General features: G+C 43.2%; 1 protein-coding gene across 2 annotated transcripts in view; it reads right to left on the reverse strand.

The window, feature by feature from the left end:
• LOC136879255 (G-protein coupled receptor Mth2) overlaps positions 1-7,289 on the reverse strand; it is a 133,288-nt gene extending 125,999 nt beyond the window's left edge. For both annotated transcript variants that reach the window (XM_067153069.2, XM_067153068.2), the window contains exon 1: positions 6,964-7,289. In XM_067153069.2, coding sequence (XP_067009170.2) covers positions 6,964-7,283 — 320 coding nt within the window. In that variant the 5' untranslated portion in view covers positions 7,284-7,289. The remainder of the gene's footprint in view (positions 1-6,963) is intronic.
• Positions 7,290-19,071: the final 11,782 nt, after the last annotated feature.

Below are 19,071 nucleotides of genomic sequence, written 5' to 3' on the forward strand. Positions count from 1 at the left end.
ATTTATTTATTTATTTATTTATTTATTTATTTATTTATTTATTTATTTATTTATTTATTTATTTATTTATTTATTTATTTAACTTTTTGCTGTGAGACGGACAATTAAAATCGTACCAAGGCATGTTAATGGTTCGGATATGGTAAAATATTGTATTGCACAAGACATAGAAATGATGGATTTGGGCGATAATTGTAACATGTTTGATAACTGTACAAACGTAGGATACTTACTTCTTGATAAATAATTATATTTTGCAACGTAGGATCTCACAATTAATCCGTCGCAAAGTGGGGCCAAATGTAAGAAAACATATAGAAATTAAAAATGTGGAAGTCCCCCAAGAATAATATTTTGTCACGAGTGAAGGTTCAACATAATATGTACGGAAGTAATAGACTCGTTCACATGAGTAATACGCAATCACGAGACAGTCTTATTATCGTCGACTTCCGGCGAGACGCGTTCTGGTGTGTTAAGGAACCTTACAATCTATTTAAATTAGTATTAGTGATTGCTTCTGAACTTATTCCAGCAAGGAGACCGTGCCTTCACAGATGAGAATAATTTTAGTCCGATACATAATGGATTTACCTTCTGGCTCCTTATAATGTAAATAATTTATCTTAAGACGACATTGCGACCTTAAATCCCCGGCCACGACGACATTTTTAGTACTGATTTACGAATGTCTGAATTGTAATATTTTCCAAGCTATTCCAGGCTTTCACATCTGCTGGAGCAGTGATATTCAAACTTTTTGGTTGGCGTGCCCCCAAAATCCAATTGTTTTACATTCCTACACCCCGACGTACGAGTAGGCCCTACATTGCGATTATACCAGAAATAATAAATGATTGTTGCTATAATATTAGCTATAATTATAATCATCATCACCATCATCATCTTCCTCAGCTTATCCCACTCAGCGATCACAGGGACCCCATTCAAAAGTTGAAGTCGGGGATTTAAGGTCACATGGCCTTCCTGACACCGGAAATCAAACCATGGTCGCCGCGATGACAGGCAAACGGCTAAGCCGCTACACCATCCTGTTCCTCAATAATAACAATTATGTATTGTATATATTAGCCTTTGCTGGCAGGACCTAGTGTTTGCAGTGCACTATGTCTTCTGATATAGGCTAGAGCAATTTTGTTACTTTCATAGATCTGTCTCTGCCTTATCCTTGGTTTTGACAATATGAAAGTGACTGAGGTATTAGCGATGCTAGTAATGCCAATCCTTATGCAGCCAGTCCCTGCTATGAATAGTGTGAAAATGTTGCTCATAGGGTCGGTTTGTGTATGCATTTCAGTGGGCTTGGCAGATTGATATGTAATAGCAACTCTGGCTCGATGAGGAAAGCAACGGGAAACTACCTCACTCTTCATTTCCCTAGTACGCCTCTTCAGTGATGCCTAGGCCATCTATGACAGCTGATGGCAGAGCTGTTGAGGATCCCACCAGCGGTATCGCTGACGGACTGAACATACATACATTGTATATATATACCACACTTTGAATACCATTGTGCTATAGCTCATTCCATGTTAAGAAAACAGTTTTGCTGTTATGAATCTACCCCTCTTAGGCACCTATAATTCCTCGTGATTAAGGTATATTATAATGTACTTTATATTGTATTATGAAAGAAAGTTTCCTGCTGCCATTTCTTGATGGATACAGTACTTTTGTATCCATCTCTTGGCACAGGCCAGAGTAAAGTGTAGCTTCCACCGAAGTCCCAGTCTCATCCATGGCTGTGACAATATGGAAGCTGCTGGGGTATGAGTGGTGCTGAGTAATGTCATTCAGAGCACGACTAGTGCATCTGAGTGTTATGAAACGTGTTGCTCATGGGGTCAGTCGTGCTGCAATAGCAATTTCTGACCTAGTGAGGAAAGCAATGGCAAACTACCTCACTCCTCGTCTTGCCTAGTACGCCTCATTTTGGTGCTGCCATTGGTTTTTGCGGTTTCCTTATAACCGCAAAATCTTTGGTGGTACTATTTGAGGATCCAACCAGCCCCTGGGCTGATGACCTAACAGACATGGAGGAAGGAAAATGGGCGAGGCATGGTTTTGCCCGTGAGTTATTAAAATAATCACTTAACATTCTCTCTTTAATGAATACATTCGCAGGGAGGAAGCACAATGTCGGGAACAGTCATCGCTTTGTTGCCTTCCTTCACTCTCCTTCTGAGTTGCTCTGGACGGTGCATGTTGCGCAAAATCCGTTTCACTGTGAATCGCCGGCAGCTTGAAGTCATCTATTTATTTATGTGTAGGTTATACTATTCTTTTCCTGTACAGCAGTTGTTACTGAAGATTTTGATGCTGTTCTGTGCAGCCATACATCACGGCATGACTTGTACTGATACAGAAATTCGCTATGATGTTTATCTGTGCTTGGTTTTGTTATTTAGCTTTTTTTCTTAAGCGAATTTCATTTTTTGCCACATTTTTACCACTTTTTCACGAGCGCATTTAATTGTTACCATGCTTTTCGTGAGGCGATATGACGGGGCACAGTGGTACCCGGCGTTGCCTGGGCAAATGTTTTAAATGCAATTAACTGCATCCCCCACCCCGAGCCTATAAAACGTATCTGTTGTCTATTTTCTCCCAGTTTGCCTTCAGTTTCAATACTGAGGTTTTGTATGTGCAGTAGTTTATCCATGTTGCTGTAAAAACCGAAATAAGCCCTCCCCCGCCCTACACCCCCTGTACCATAGATTTTAAAAAAATGCAGCTTACTTTATTTCTTCTTTTATTTTGAACTTAAGTACTGAGTTTCATGGGCGCCCATTGGATAGTTTGTAGGGTGGGGGGGGGGGAGGGCTAGACCTGGGGGTATGTAGTATTTTTTTTTTTTTTTTTTTTGCTAGGGACTTTACGTCGCACCGACACAGATAGGTCTTATGGCGACGATGGGATAGGAAAGGCCTAGGAGTTGGAAGGAAGCGGCCGTGGCCTTAATTAAGGTACAGCCCCAGCATTTGCCTGGTGTGAAAATGGGAAACCACGGAAAACCATTTTCAGGGCTGCCGATAGTGGGATTCGAACCTACTATCTCCCGGATGCAAGCTCACAGCCGCGCGCCTCTACACGCACGGCCAACTCGCCCGGTTGTAGTATTTTTAATATTTTGGAAGATGAATCTCGACTTGTATTCCACAGTAGAATACCACACACGGTATCCCCTACCACTTCTACGTAATACCGATTTTTAAACCATTTTCTTGAAAGAAAAACAGCTGACTATATTAGATTTTTCCTTTCCCTGAGAGCTAGGGGGGGGGGGGGTCCCCACCTTGCCACCGAGTATGGGCGCCCATGCTGAGTTTCAACAATATATATGTCACGGTTTTCCCGTGATGCTATTGAGCAGAGCAGTTCAATATGACAACCTTGTTGTCATAAGAGCAATACTGTTTTCTGAACATGGAAAGAACTGTAGAGGATCTAATGTGTTCATTATTAGGCGCTCACAACTGTTTGCGCCTCCGTGCGTTTGTTTATTTACTTTAGGTCTATCTTTGATTTACTGTATTTCCTTCTTCCGCATGTAAATATTATAAGTGCACAAACATTTCGGTTCTTTGGCTGAATTGTCAGTGTATTTCTCTTCCGTTCAATTCGCGGCCGGATCGGAGATTCTAACTGGGTATGGCTCGGGGTTTGGGTGTTCGTATCCGTCTTAATACACTTCTCTTCAAAAATTCACACAACACTCCGCCCCAACAACCACAACAGAAATACGCAAGATAGACTGGCATCGAGAAGGATATCCAGCCGTAAAACTAGGAATCAACACATCAAGTTCCGACCCCAATGAATTGGGACGAAGTCCAGGAAGAAAAGGAAGACTAAAGGTACACACACAATAATTTTACAGCCAGTAAGATCGTCGCACAGTGGGGTCAAATGCGTGAAAACCTGGCATAAGTTCATTTCGTGTGTTAAGTAATGTATCCATTGGCTGAAATTAGTTTTAAGAAAAAGTTGAATTGCTTGCTTGTTGTTTAAAGGGGCCTAACATCTAAGATCATCGGCCCAAAAGTTGAATTAAGAACTTGATTAAATACAATGTATATACACATAAACATAATATAATGTCAGAAAAACGGGCGTTCGCAAAAACACTCATAATGGCACAAGATATTTCTTAAGATTAAAATTCAATGTACCGGTATAATAAATTGTAAGTCATGATCAAAACGTAAATTATTATTATTATTATTATTATTATTATTATTATTATTATTATTTTACTTTTGGCTTTACGTCACACCGACACAGATATGTCTTATGGTGACGATGGGATAGGAAAGGCCTAGGAATGGGAAGGAAGCGGCCGTGGCCTTAATTAAGGTACACCCCCAGCATTTCTTCTTGTTAAGACGTCGTCTCCAAACGGAGGTAGACGATCCACACGGCCAGCTGTGATCCTGATGTTGCAGCCATGCCTTGTGGATTTATTGGAATCTTTAATGCAGTGGTTTCCCGTTGCCTTCTGCATCCTAATGCCGTTGACCAAACTGGTTCCTCCGCCTTTGGGAACAATTTCTTGTCCCGAGGACAATAGAGTGCCCTTACCCATACCCGCTCATCCACTCTCAAAGAAACTGTTGGCACTTGGTATAGGGGATCTCCTTATACCGGGAGATAATCGGTCCCTTCATTCGTTAGCCGCTTGCATATAAAATAATATTTCTATATGCAGTCGTTGACCCTCTCTACCGCGGGGAGGTGAATGTCAGGATTTCACCGTCATTGAAACAAGGACCAAATGGCATTTCCTTGTTTCTCTGGTTCTTTAGAGAGGCCCCAGCATTTGCCTGGTGTAAAAATGGGAAAACAGAAAAACCATCTTCAGGGCTGCCGACAGTGGGGTTCTAACCCACTATCTCCCGGTTACTGGATACTGGCCGCACTTAAGCGACTGCAGCTATCGAGCTCGGTAAAACGTAAATTAAAACATTCAAACATAATTTACTGTCAAAAATGTAGCCTGTTTAGTACCAAGAAAGCTGCGTTTACAACAGCAAAAAAATAGACTTTTTTGAATTGGTTTTACGTCGCACCGACACAGATAGGTCTTATGGCGACGATGGAATAGGAAAGGCCTAGGAATGGGAAGGAACCGGCCGTGTCCTTAGTTAAGGTATAACCCCAGCATTTGCCTGGTGTGAAAATGGGAAATCACGCAAAACCATCTTCAGGGCTGCCGACAGTGGGGTTCGAACCCACTATCTCCCGGATGCAAGCTCAGAGCCCCGCACCCCTAACTGCACGGCCAACTTGCTCGGTTCTGTTCATAAGGCTCTTAGTTCGATTCCCAGTCAGGCTCAGGCTATTATCCGCGTCTGGTTTATTCTTCTTGCTCGGGAGATGAGTGTTGGTGATCATCTGAAAACGCATTTTCATTTACATTGGTACAACATATCACACTGCCAACCACCACAAAAACACGCGATAGTGAATACATCCCTCCACATAAGGTTGGTGTCAGCAAAGCTATCTGGCCGTAAAACTGGGTTTACTCCACTTAGTACCGACTCCCTAATAATTGAAGAAAGGTATAGAAAGAAGAACCCAAATATGTCTTAGAAAGGGTTAAAACATGTTAGTTGTTTCAAATTGGACCTACTGCTGTGTCCTCTGAAATAAATAAATAAATAAATAAATAAATAAATAAATAAATAAATAAATAAATAAATAAATAAATAAATAAATAGTTACAAATATAATTATTGTTATAACTACACTGCGTGTTTTCAAACTAGTTATTTAATGCCCACCTGTACGAGGTATGCCCTTTCTTTTAATTATTTCTTTCTCTATCCGTTTACCGCCCAGGGTTGATTTTCCCCCTCGGATTCAGCGAGGGATCTCACATCTACCGCCTCAAAGGCAGTGTCCTGGGGAGTGAGACTTGGGGTTGGGGATACAACTGTGGAGGAGGACCAGTACCTCACCCAGGTGACCTTACCTGCTATACTGAACAGGGAGATGGGAAGATTGGAAGTGGTATACAAGGAAGAGGAAAGACGCAGCCGTAGTCTTAAGTTAGGTATAGTACCGGAATTTGCCTGGAGGAGAAGTAAGAAACCACGGAAAACTATTTTCAGGAGGGCTTAGGTGGGAATCGAACACCCCTCTACTCAGTTGACCTCCCGAGGCTGAGTGGACCTCGTTCCAGCCCTCGTACCAATTTTCAAATTTCGTGGCAGGGTCGGGAATCGAACATGGACCTCCGGGGGTGGCAGCTAATCACACTAACGTCTACACCACAGACGCGTACTATATGCTCTATTTGACATAAACATGCCTAGATAGCCTATTTTAGGTTTACATTTCATGAAGCAGAAAGGGTTAAAACATGTTAGTTGTTTCAAATTGGACCCTACTGCTGTGTCCTTTGAAATAAATAAATAAATAAATAAATAAATAAATAAATAAATAAATAAATAAATAAATAAATAAATAAATAAATAAATATAATAAATCAACGACAAGCTGGGTCAATGAAGTAAGAGAGGATTTAGAAAAAAAAAATATAACAACAGAAGAAATAAATAATAGAGAAGGCTTTCGGGAAAAAGTATTGAAAATAGAAGGATTCCAAGGTAGGAAAGTAAAAAAGACTGGTTCAAAGTGGTCTGAAGACAGAAAGAAGAAACATAGTGAACAGATGAAAGCGTACTGGAAGAAAAGGAAAGAACAAAGAAGAAGGAATTGAAATTGGCACGTGGTCCTCTGGTGGCCCATTCGAAAGAAGAAGAAATAAATAAATAAATAAATAAATAAATAAATAAATAAATAAATAAATAAATAAATAAATAAATAAAATTGTTACAAATATAATTATTGTTATAACTACACTGCGTGTTTTCAAACTAGGTATTTTAAAAAAATCGTTCAGTACGAACGAATATAAAAGAATACTGTACTTACATGTTCATGCAGATTTTCCCGATCATTATGTAGAAAGGTTCAGTGGGATCCTTGAAGAGGTCAATCGGAGGATCGAAAGGGTAGCTGGTTGGAGCACAGTGAAGATCAACCATTCCCTCACCGAACGGACAACACTTGGGAAAACATGGTCTTTCTCCTTGGCATTCTGTGGGAAGTTCCCTAATAATTCCAACATTTAATAGAGTTATATTTGAAGATCCCGGGTACTGTTTGCCAATTTCCTCCAACTGATCGAGAGTTAATCCTAAGGCTACTTGTAAACACACGGAAAACAGCAGCGAAACCTTCAAACACTCCATCCTGGCTGCCTGACGCGTGGTGACTGAGTCCAACTTGCCGCATGCTGCGAGGCTTTAAGTTGCCAGCTCACACGAGGAAGTTGGCATTGAATTCAGCTAGATTTTTGCCGAGAATATTTTAACCGAGCTCATCCTCGAATTATACAGACCTGCATTACAGGATGTCCGTTTCCGTGGAGCGTAACGGTTAGCACTATTAGCTGCTGTCCTCGGTGGCTCGGGCTCGATTCTTCGTTCAATCTGAGGTTAAGAATGACAAGTGGCAGGAATGATGGTTAAAATGATACATGTAGCTAACCTCCATTTGTGATGTGGCTGAAAAGAGCTTCGCCACTTCGAGACGAACACACGAGTTTATTCTACTGCAGGATAATAATAATAATAATAATAATAATAATAATAATCATACGGTCTCAGCTACCGTGTACAGGCATTTTAATTTGACACCATTAGGCTGCCTGCACGTCAATTACGACGATCAGAATGTACAGTAAATTGGATCTCTGTTGGGCGATATGGCTGAGTTTCAATTAATTTTGTAGGGTGAACACCAAATGTGTCACCAGAGATCTTTTACATACCGACATCATACGACATAGAGTGTCAAATAAACATTTTTCGGACCTTCAACATTCCATCTACCGATACCACTGCCGGCTTTGAACCGGCGGTCTTATAATCCGGAGGCCGACACTCTACCACTTATAATAATGATTATTGATTATACTGTTAAGACGGCCCCGCTGTGTAGGGATAGCGTGCCTGCTTCTTACCCGGAGGCCCCGGATGCGATTCCCGGCCGGGTAAGGGATTTTTACCTGGATCTGAGGGCTTGTTCGAGGTCCGCTCAGCCAATGTGATCACAATTGAGGAGCTATCTGACGGTGAGAAAGCGAAGAAAAACGGCCGAGAGGATTCGCCGTTCTGACCACACAACACCTCATAATCTGCAGGCCTTCGTGCTGAGCAGCGGTCGCTTGGTAGGCCATGGCTCTTTGGGGCTGTTGAGCCGTGGGACAGGAAAGGCCTAGGAGTGGGAAAGAAGCGGCCGTATCCTTAATTAAGGTATAGACCCAGTATTGGTCTGGTGTGAAAATGGGAAACCACGGAAAACCATATTCAGGGCTGCTGACAGTGGGGTTCGAACCCACTGTCTCCCGGGTGCAAGCTCACAGCCGCGTGCCCTTAACCGCACGGCCAACTCGCCCCCCCCCCCCCCCCGTTAAGATGTACTTTTCCCAAGCGGTTGAGACTTAACAGTGATAACTTGTAAGTACATTTTTGTTTTGTAATTTGCAAAGTAAACGGCAAAGTATTTTAAATGCTAAAAGTCTCCAAATAAAACAAAAATGATGGGGTGTCATTCCACCCTCATAAAACCAAACCAAACCCCATGGCGCAGGCCTTGCCAAGTGACCGCTGCTCAGCCCGAAGGCCTGCAGATTGCGAGGTATCGTGTGGTCGGCACGACGAATCTTTTCGGCCGTTATTCTTGGCTTTCTAGACCGGGTCATTCCAACTTCATGCGGGAAAAATATGCCAGTGATTTCCTTAAGACTGGCGTTCTGTGAAGTAATTGTAATTTTAGTGATTACGTTTCGAAGAAGTAATTTGTAATTTTAATCGAGTAAAGAAATTCTCAAGTAACTGTAATTCATCCCAATTACTTTTCTTATATTTTTCCCATCACTGCTCACTCATTTGCTCATCACTAACATTCTGAGATAGGCAGGGAGATGGAACTTGGCATGTTTATACACCAAAAGGTACTTGGAAAAACTAACCAAAAAATATTTCGTATCTCAACCCTTAAGGGGATTAAATGCGGGGTTCATTCCTTAAATACTGAACAATTTATTTTCTTACGCTCAGTACAGAAATAAGGTTGAAATTTGACATAAATATTCAGCAAAAAAAAAAAAAAAACTAAATTTGCTGTATTTCCCGAGTCACAAAAATGGGATTCATCCCTATTCCCTTCCGTTTAGTACAGGTAAAGGGCTGAAATTTGGCATTGGTGCTCAGCGTAAAGTACTTCGAATCAATAAGCATACAGTATATTTCGTGAAACAACTTTCAAGGAGAAAGCACGTGGTGGATGCAGAGTCGGTTTCGGCCCTAGGGTTTCGGCCCTTAAGAGGCAACAGCTCTGCACTCTGACCGGTCAACCGAACAGAGGAAAGTTGGCCACGGCTCTACCGTGGCTCTACGCCTCTGCATTCGGGAAACGGGCCTGGGACACAGTGCTGGACTTCTCACCTGGCCCTAACCGTCGGCTGTCCTGAGAATGGTTTACCGTGGTTTCCCATTCTCCTGCACTAAGGCGAATGCCGGGACAGTTCGTGGTGTAGGCCACGGCCGCCCTCACTCATTTGCTCATCACTAATATTCTGAGATAGGCAGGGAGATGGAACTTGGCATGTTTCTACACCAAAAGGTACTTGGAAAAACTAACCAAAAAATATTTCGGATCTCAACCTTAAGGGGATTAAATACGGGGTTCATTCCTTAAATACTGAACAAGTAGTATAATTGGACAGTTCAGCGGCCGCCTCCGCCTCCGGCCCTCGGGAGAGGGCTCCGCCCCCCGCGGGAAATTTGAATTTTGGCGGGAAATTTGAATTTTGGTGCGAGATTTGAATTTGTAAACAAAGCCACGTGCTTTTTGACAGCTGTCATCGACAACAACGCATCGCTAACCTCACTGCTGCCATCTTGACGGGCCTAAACCTCAGTGGTACCAACTTAACCTTACTAGCGCGAGATTTGAATAGGTAAACAAAGCCACGTGCTTTTTGACAGCCACGTGCTTTTTGACAGACAACAACGTATCGCTAACCTCAGTGCAGCCATCTTGACGGACCTAAACCTTAGTGGTACCAACTTAACCTCACTAGCGCGAGATACACAAATCCACGTGTTTTTTGACAGCCACGTGCTTTTTTGACAGCTGTCATCCGCCATCTTTAAACTACAGAGCACCGTGCTGCCCTCTTTATCGCAGTAGCTGCAAATTCGTCACCTGTCATCGGCAGTGCTGCCATCTTGGCGGGCCTAAACCTTAGTGCTTCCAACTTAACCTCACTAGCGCGAGACAAATCCACGTGCTTTTTTGACAGCTGTCATCCGCCATCTTTAATCCATAGAGCACAGTGCTGCCCTCTTTAGCTACTTACCTTTGAAATGTGGTGGCGGGTTATTTTTACGTCACAGCTGTCATCCGCCATCTTGCATCGCAAACCTCAGTGCTGCACTCTTTAGCTAGATACCTTTGAAATGTAGTGGCGGCAATTTGAAAAATTCTTTATGCTCTTGTTTGGAAACAAACCTATGCGCTTTTTTTGACAGCTATCATCCGCCATCTTTAATCCAGAGAGCACCGTGCTGCCCTCTTTAGCTACTTACCTTTGAAATGTGGTACGTCACAGCTGTCATCCGCCATCTTGCATCGCAAACCTAAGTGCTGCACTCTTTAGCTAGATACCTTTGAAATGTAGTGGCGGCAATTTGAAAAATTCTTTATGCTCTTGTTTGGAAACAAACCTATGCGCTTTTTTTTGACAGCTATCATCCGCCATCTTTAATCCAGAGAGCACCGTGCTGCCCTCTTTAGCTACTTACCTTTGAAATGTGGTGGTGGTAAATTCTACGCGCTCTTGTTTGGAAACAAATCAACGTCTTGGACCCGCAATCAGTTTCGAAGGAGTCTGCACAAGGTTTAACGTCCCCATCAACAGCCCTTACTTAATGCTGGCTTTTTGCACACCCCGCCTCTTATATCATACACCATAGTTTTACGACCGGTTACCCTTCCTGACGTTAAAGGACTAGGATTTTAAATCGCAGTATACGCGACAAATCTGTTGTAGCGGATTTTATAACTAGATGTCCCGGTACCGGCACATAGCCTACTCCTACCGAAGAAGCCTGCACAAGGCTTATCACCTCCATCCGACAAATGAATCACCATCAACACTCTTGTACCCGCAAACATTCTCGCTACTTCGGGAGATAGCGGGTTCGAACTCCTATTGTCGGAAGCCGTAAAAAATAGCAAATGCTAGGCGAGGGACCTGCGCGATCGTCATAACGTGTAATTACATGATCTAGCCGGATGCCCTTCCTGACGGCATAAGTTGCCAGTATTTGAATCGCGGTATTCATCATTGTGTCTGACTTGCGTGTATGCAAGCTCACGCGTATTTTTTTGCTGAGATATCATGCTACTTCCGTTCGCCAGCTATAGCGGAAACTCGCAGTACTGCGTCTATTTCGGCTTACAACTTGGAGGAGACAACATGTGTACATATAATTTATGATTTTTCACTCCCCTATTTTTTTTAAAAAAACATGTAAGTATGTAGTATCTCGCAACATTCTTATCCGTGTGTGTGTGTGTGTGTGTGTGTGTGTTTCGAGAAAAAAAGAGTAACGTATCGTAATGTATTTGCAGTGTGACCGAGCGAGTTGGCTACGCAGTGTGCTTTCTTGATTTTCGCATGACATATATCAGTGTATTTGCAATTACTAAGCGTCTTAGCAGTGCGGTGAACGAGTTAGCTACGCGGTATAGATTTTTTTATTTTCGCACTAAGCAAATCATTTGAAGTGTTGCCGAGTTAGCTATGCGATATGTGCACAGTGTGTTTTTGATTTTCCTACTAGGCAAATCATTAAAGTTGTATCGTTTACTAAGCGAGATATCTATGCGATATGTGCACAGTGTGTGTTTTTGATTTTTACATTAGGTAAATCATTGAAGTTGTACTTTTGCTCTGAACACATCAAACAACGTTCTAATCACATGTTGTATCGAGTACAGTGTTCGATTCTAGTCTTGCTATGTTTCAATCTAATGTTCTCAGAACAAAGGTATCCCCTAACATGTTGTATCGGATCACATGTTAAGGTTAACGACATCGAGTGTAGTGTTCGATTCTAGTCTTGTTATGTTTCAATCTAATTTTCTTAGAACAAAGGTATCCCCTGACATGTTGTATCGAGTACAGTGTTCGGTTCTACTTGTTTAGTGATCTGAACACATCAGTCAATGTTCTGATCACATGTTGTATCGAGTACAGTGTTCGATTCTAGTCTTGTTATGTTTCAATTTGATCTTCTTAGAACAAGTTATCCCCTGACGTGTTGTATTGAGTACAGTGTTCAATTCTAGTTGTTTAGTGATCTGAACACATCAGACAATGTTCTAATCACATGTTGAAGTTAACAACATCGAGAACAGTGTTCGATTCTAGTTGTTTAGTGATCTGAACACATCAATCAATGTTCTGAATCACATGTTAAGGTTAACGTCATCGAGTGCAGTGTTCGATTCTAGTCTTGTTATATTTCAATTTGAACTTCTTAGAACAAAGTTATCCCCTGAAGTGTTGTATTGAGTACAGTGTTCAATTCTAGTCTTGTTATGTTTCAATCTGATCTTCTTAGAACAAAGGTATCCCCTAACATGTTGTATTAAGTACAGCGTTCGATTCTACTTATGTAGTGTTCTGAACACACCAAACAATGTTTTAATCAGATGTTGAAGTTAACGACATCGAGTACAGTGTTCGATTCAAGTCTTGTTATGTTTCAATCTGATCTTCTTAGAACAAGGGTATCCCCTGACATGTTGTATCGAGTACAGTGTTCGATTCTAGTCTTGATCACTTATTTTGTGTTCTGAACACATCAATCAATGTTCTGATCACATGTTGTATCGAGTACAGCGTTTGATTCTACTCTTCTTATGTTTCGCAAGTCTAAACATGTACAATAATGTTATCGCTGCACACGCTTGCCTTCGCGATGCAGGTTTAAACTTGTTCGATATAAAGCTATGCCTTGACATAAGAGGCGAAGGAGGAGGAGGAGGAGGTAGAGAAGGAGGAGGAGGAGAATGATAAGGTCTTAACAGCCTATGTATAGTCGCCATTGTTTAAAGATGACACCTGTCAAAAGAATTTTTCAAATTATCCACCACCACATTTCAGCTAAAGAGGGCAGCAGGGTGCTCTGTTGATTAAGCACATAGAATTTCAATTTGCTCTCCACCGCATGCATAACAGCAACCGTTATCTTGCGCAGTAGCCTCTAAGCTAGCTTTCTTCATAAGAGTAGCCGCCATCTTGTGCGAGCACCCCCTAGGCTGTCTCATAAGGAGCTATATATAGTCACCATTTTGTGTCCGCCATCTTGCGTAAGCATCCCTAGGACGTCTCAAGCCATCTTGTGTCTCATAAGAGCAGCCACCATCTTGTAGAATTAGATAGCTGCCAATGCCAAAGGGCTTAAGTAGGAATAGAACCGTTGATCCCATCATTAGACTATGTTTTTCTTGTTCTTCATACTGCGAACCTACGTATTAGGCAGAACAATTTTGTCCGTTTTGCTCTACTGTGCACCGTTTTCGAGATTTTTAACATTTTGCACTTAAGCCCTAAATTTAATGAATCGAACTAGCACGACACGTTAGCCTCTAAGCTACGAGCGGCAGCCATCTTGCGCAATCACCCTTAAAGCGTCTCATAAGGAGTCGTGTATAGCCGCCATCTTGCGTCCGCCATCTTGCGCAAGCATCCTTAGGGGCGTCTCTAGCCATCTTGTGCAAGGCCCCTTAAGCCGCCTCATAAGAGCAACCACCATCTTGCGCAAGCATCCCTAGGGTGTCTCATAAGGAGCCTTGTATAACCGCCATCTTGCGCAAGCATCCCAAGGGCGTCTCATAAGAACCTATGTATAGCGATCATCTTGCATAAGCACCTTTAAGGAGTCATGTATAGCCACCATCTTGTGCAATTAGCGTCGAGAGATGGCTGCTGTAGAATTTTCTTTTCAAATTATCCGCCACCATATTTCAAAGGTATGTACCTAAAGAGTGTAGCACTGAGGTTTGCGATGTAAGATGGCGGATGACAGCTGACAAAAAGCGCGTGAGTTTGTTTACTAAACAAGAGCACGTGGAATTTTTCAATTTGCCGCCACCACATTTCAAAGGTATCTAGCTAAAGATGGGAGCACGGTGCTCTCTTGATTAAAGATGGCGGATGACAGCTAAGAGAACTTTTCAAATTGCCCGCTACTACAGAGAGCAGCACGGTGCTCCGTGGATTAAAGATGGCGGATGACAGCTGACGAAATTACCCGCATGATAGCAGCACAGTGCTCTATTGATTAAAGATGGCGGATGACAGCTGTCAAAAAAGCACGTGGTTTTGTTTCCAAACAAGAGCACGTGGAATTTGCCGCTACCACATTTCAAAGGTATCTAGCTAAAGAGTACAGCACTGAGGTTTGTGATGCAAGATGGCGGATGACAGCTGTCAAAAAGCACGTGAGTTTGTTTCCAAACAAGAGCACGTGGAATTTGCCACCGGCACAAAGAGGGCAGCACGGTGCTCTCTGGATTAAAGATGGCGGTTGACGGCTGTCAGAAAAGCACATGGGTTTGTTTCCAAACAAGAGCGCGTAGAATTTACCACCACCACATTTCAAAGGTAAGTAGCTAAAGAGGGCAGCACGGTGCTCTCTGGATTAAAGATGGCGGATGATAGCTGTCAAAAAAGCGCATAGGTTTGTTTCCAAACAAGAGCATAAAGAATTTTTCAAATTGCCGCCACTACATTTCAAAGGTATCTAGCTAAAGAGTGCAGCACTGAGGTTTGCGATGCAAGATGGCGGATGACAGCTGTGACGTACCACATTTCAAAGGTAAGTAGCTAAAGAGGGCAGCACGGTGCTCTCTGGATTAAAGATGGCGGATGATAGCTGTCAAAAAAAGCGCATAGGTTTGTTTCCAAACAAGAGCATAAAGAATTTTTCAAATTGCCGCCACTACATTTCAAAGGTATCTAGCTAAAGAGTGCAGCACTGAGGTTTGCGATGCAAGATGGCGGATGACAGCTGTGACGTAAAAATAACCCGCCACCACATTTCAAAGGTAAGTAGCTAAAGAGGGCAGCACTGTGCTCTATGGATTAAAGATGGCGGATGACAGCTGTCAAAAAAGCACGTGGATTTGTCTCGCGCTAGTGAGGTTAAGTTGGAAGCACTAAGGTTTAGGCCCGCCAAGATGGCAGCACTGCCGATGACAGGTGACGAATTTGCAGCTACTGCGATAAAGAGGGCAGCACGGTGCTCTGTAGTTTAAAGATGGCGGATGACAGCTGTCAAAAAAGCACGTGGCTGTCAAAAAACACGTGGATTTGTTTATCTCGCGCTAGTGAGGTTAAGTTGGTACCACTAAGGTTTAGGTCCGTCAAGATGGCTGCACTGAGGTTAGCGATACGTTGTTGTCTGTCGAAAAGCACGTGGCTGTCAAAAAACACGTGGATTTGTTTACAAATACAAATCTCGCACTAGTAAGGTTAAGTTGGTACTACTGAGGTTTAGGCCCGTCAAGATGGCAGTACTGAGGTTAGCGATGCGTTGTTGTCTGTCAAAAAGCACGTGGCTTTGTTTACCTATTCAAATCTCGCGCTAGTTAGGTTAAGTTGGTACCACTGAGGTTTAGGCCCGTCAAGATGGCAGCAGTGAGGTTAGCGGTGCGTTGTTGTCGATGACAGCTGTCAAAAAGCACGTGGCTTTGTTAACAAATTCAAATCTCGCGCCAAAATTCAAATTTCCCGCGGGAGGCGGAGGCCTCTCCGGAGAGCCGGAGGCGGAGGCGGCCGCTGAACTGTCCAATTATACTACTTGAACAATTTATTTTCTTACGGTCAGTACAGAAATAAGGTTGAAATTTGGCACAAATATTCAGAAAAAAACTAAATTTGCTGTATTTCCCGAGTCACAAAAATGGGATTCATCTCTATTCCCTTCCGTTTAGTACAGGTAAAGGGCTGAAATTTGGCACATCTCCTTTTCCGTAACAAATCTCCCGGCCTGAGAGACGGCGTAACCGTCTAAGAGGCCCGCCTCCCCCTTCAGGGGAGGAATGAAAACGTTTAGTAGTAGTAGTAGTAGTAAAGAGAAAGATGGGATTCATCCCTTAAACACACAGCCAATGTATTCTCTTCCTTACAGAACAGCTACAAGGCTGAAATTTTGTCACTGGTATTCAGCATAAAGTACTTCAAAGAACTAGGCATAAGTAAATTGGTATAAGTGTGATGTGTGCTGCAAGAGTTTATATATTTGGCCTATTACAAGTAAATTTTGGATCATTTAAAATTGTATTAAATTTTATCGTGGAAATTTTTGGGACAGCCTGTACCGCACGTGTCGATTTTTCTGGGACTTGAACAAGATACAACCTTCGAGAAGTTTCCAAAGGCAAGATGGCAAGCTTCAAATTAAAAATTTAAATTTCATTGTCTTAAATAAAATCGAAAGGTAACTCCTCTGCGGTCATGGATCATTAATTTTGCTGTGCCATTTTCTGTTACACCACCCAGCAGCGCGGGCTACCTTCGGGAACCTCAATCTGTCTTCGGGATCATGTAGAGCGGACGTGTTGTCCGGGAGCTCTGGATACTGTTGGGGAAAGCAAAACTTTAAATTTCCTAATGTAACTTTATTTTATTTCAAGTTTTAATTTGTCACATGAGTTTATCGTTTTGGTACCTACACTGACTGACAGAGCAAATGCAACACCAAGAAGGAGTGGTTCGAAAGGGATGAAAGTTGGGGAAAAAACAGAGACGGCACGGACGAATAATTGATGTTTATTTCAAACCGATATGCAGGTTACACAATGCGCACGGCATCGACTCAGTAGGATGTAGGACCACCGCGAGCGGCGATGCACGCAGAAACACGTCGAGGTACAAAGTCAATAAGAGTGCGGATGGTGTCCTGAGGGATGGTTCTCCATTCTCTGTCAACCATTTGCCACAGTTGGTCGTCCGTACGAGGCTGGGGCAGAGTTGCAAACGGCGTCCAATGAGATCCCACACGTGTTCGATTGGTGAGAGATCCGGAGAGTACGCTGGCCACGGAAGCGTCTGTACACCTCGTAGAGCCTGTTGGGAGATGCGAGCAGTGTGTGGGCGGGCATTATCCTGCTGAAACAGAGCATTGGGCAGCCCCTGAAGGTACGGGAGTGCCACCGGCCGCAGCACATGCTGCACGTAGCGGTGGGCATTTAACGTGCCTTGAATACGCACTAGAGGTGACGTGGAATCATACGCAATAGCGCCCCAAACCATGATGCCGCGTTGTCTAGCGGTAGGGCGCTCCACAGTTACTGCCGGATTTGACCTTTCTCCACGCCGACGCCACACTCGTCTGCGGTGACTATCACTGACAGAACAGAAGCGTGACTCATCGGAGAACACGACGTTCCGCCATTCCCTCATCCAAGTCGCTCTAGCCCGGCACCATGCCAGGCGTGCACGTCTATGCTGTGGAGTCAATGGTAGTCTTCTGAGCGGACGCCGGGAGTGCAGGCCTCCTTCAACCAATCGACGGGAAATTGTTCTGGTCGATATTGGAACAGCCAGGGTGTCTTGCACATGCTGAAGAATGGCGGTTGACGTGGCGTGCGGGGCTGCCACCGCTTGGCGGCGGATGCGCCGATCCTCGCGTACTGACGTCACTCGGGCTGCGCCTGGACCCCTCGCACGTGCCACATGTCCCTGCGCCAACCATCTTCGCCACAGGCGCTGCACCGTGGACACATCCCTATGGGTATCGGCTGCGATTTGACGAAGCGACCAACCTGCCCTTCTCAGCCCGATCACCATACCCCTCGTAAAGTCGTCTGTCTGCTGGAAATGCCTCCGTTGACGGCGGCCTGGCATTCTTAGCTATACACGTGTCCTGTGGCACACGACAACACGTTCTACAATGACTGTCGGCTGAGAAATCACGGTACGAAGTGGGCCATTCGCCAACGCCGTGTCCCATTTATCGTTCGCTACGTGCGCAGCACAGCGGCGCATTTCACATCATGAGCATACCTCAGTGACGTCAGTCTACCCTGCAATTGGCATAAAGTTCTGACCACTCCTTCTTGGTGTTGCATTTGCTCTGTCAGTCAGTGTATATTAGATTACATTTCTCACAAAGCTTGACCTCAGTAAATCTGATTCATTTTAAATTGTTTTCCTATGACCTGTATTTTATTTCTTTGGTGAGGGTGGTCGCTTCACATTTTCAAGTTATAATTTTCTTTGAATATTGACCCACTCTGCGCAGTTGATCTATTTGGAGGTATTTTTCATGAAGACTAGTACCGGCAAGATTGTAAGACTGCAAGTAAATTACATCAGGGTTTGTATTTCTATTTTGGATTTATGCTACCTTATTTCCTTTTCTCTGCTGTTTTTATAATAAATAGGTATTAACTAAATTATCCTTTGTTGACATTTCGGCCCAAAAACTCCTTCATTCCATAAACTCCTAGGGTTCCTGCCGTTAGTTGCCGTGCATTTTACCTTGTTCAATTTTAATTTTACAATACGGTTTTAACGAATCTAGGCATTATATTTAAAGTTCTAAATTTTCTTTCCTTTATAATTGTTACGTTAAGCGCTCAATAACCGCTACATAAGCATAAGTTGCTTCACACATCAACACCTAAGAAGGGAGGGTAAGTAAGATTTATTACCTCAATACTCAACTACTAATAGTTGTTTCGGTGGATCAGTGGTAGAGTACCATCGCGGATTTGATTCCGGGCGAGGCAGTCAATTTTAAGTGCGGTGAAGATCTTGACACCACATGTAATTGTTGTTAGCATGTTAAATATCCTTGGCGGTGCACTCATTGCCAGAAATTAAATTAACCCAGCAATAGGAACCGTTTTGTAGAAATTCGCTTTCTTTAATAGACAGTAGCACAATCG

This window comes from Anabrus simplex, chromosome 8, assembly GCF_040414725.1.
Source record: "Anabrus simplex isolate iqAnaSimp1 chromosome 8, ASM4041472v1, whole genome shotgun sequence".
In the NCBI taxonomy this organism is placed as follows: Eukaryota; Metazoa; Arthropoda; class Insecta; order Orthoptera; family Tettigoniidae; genus Anabrus; species Anabrus simplex.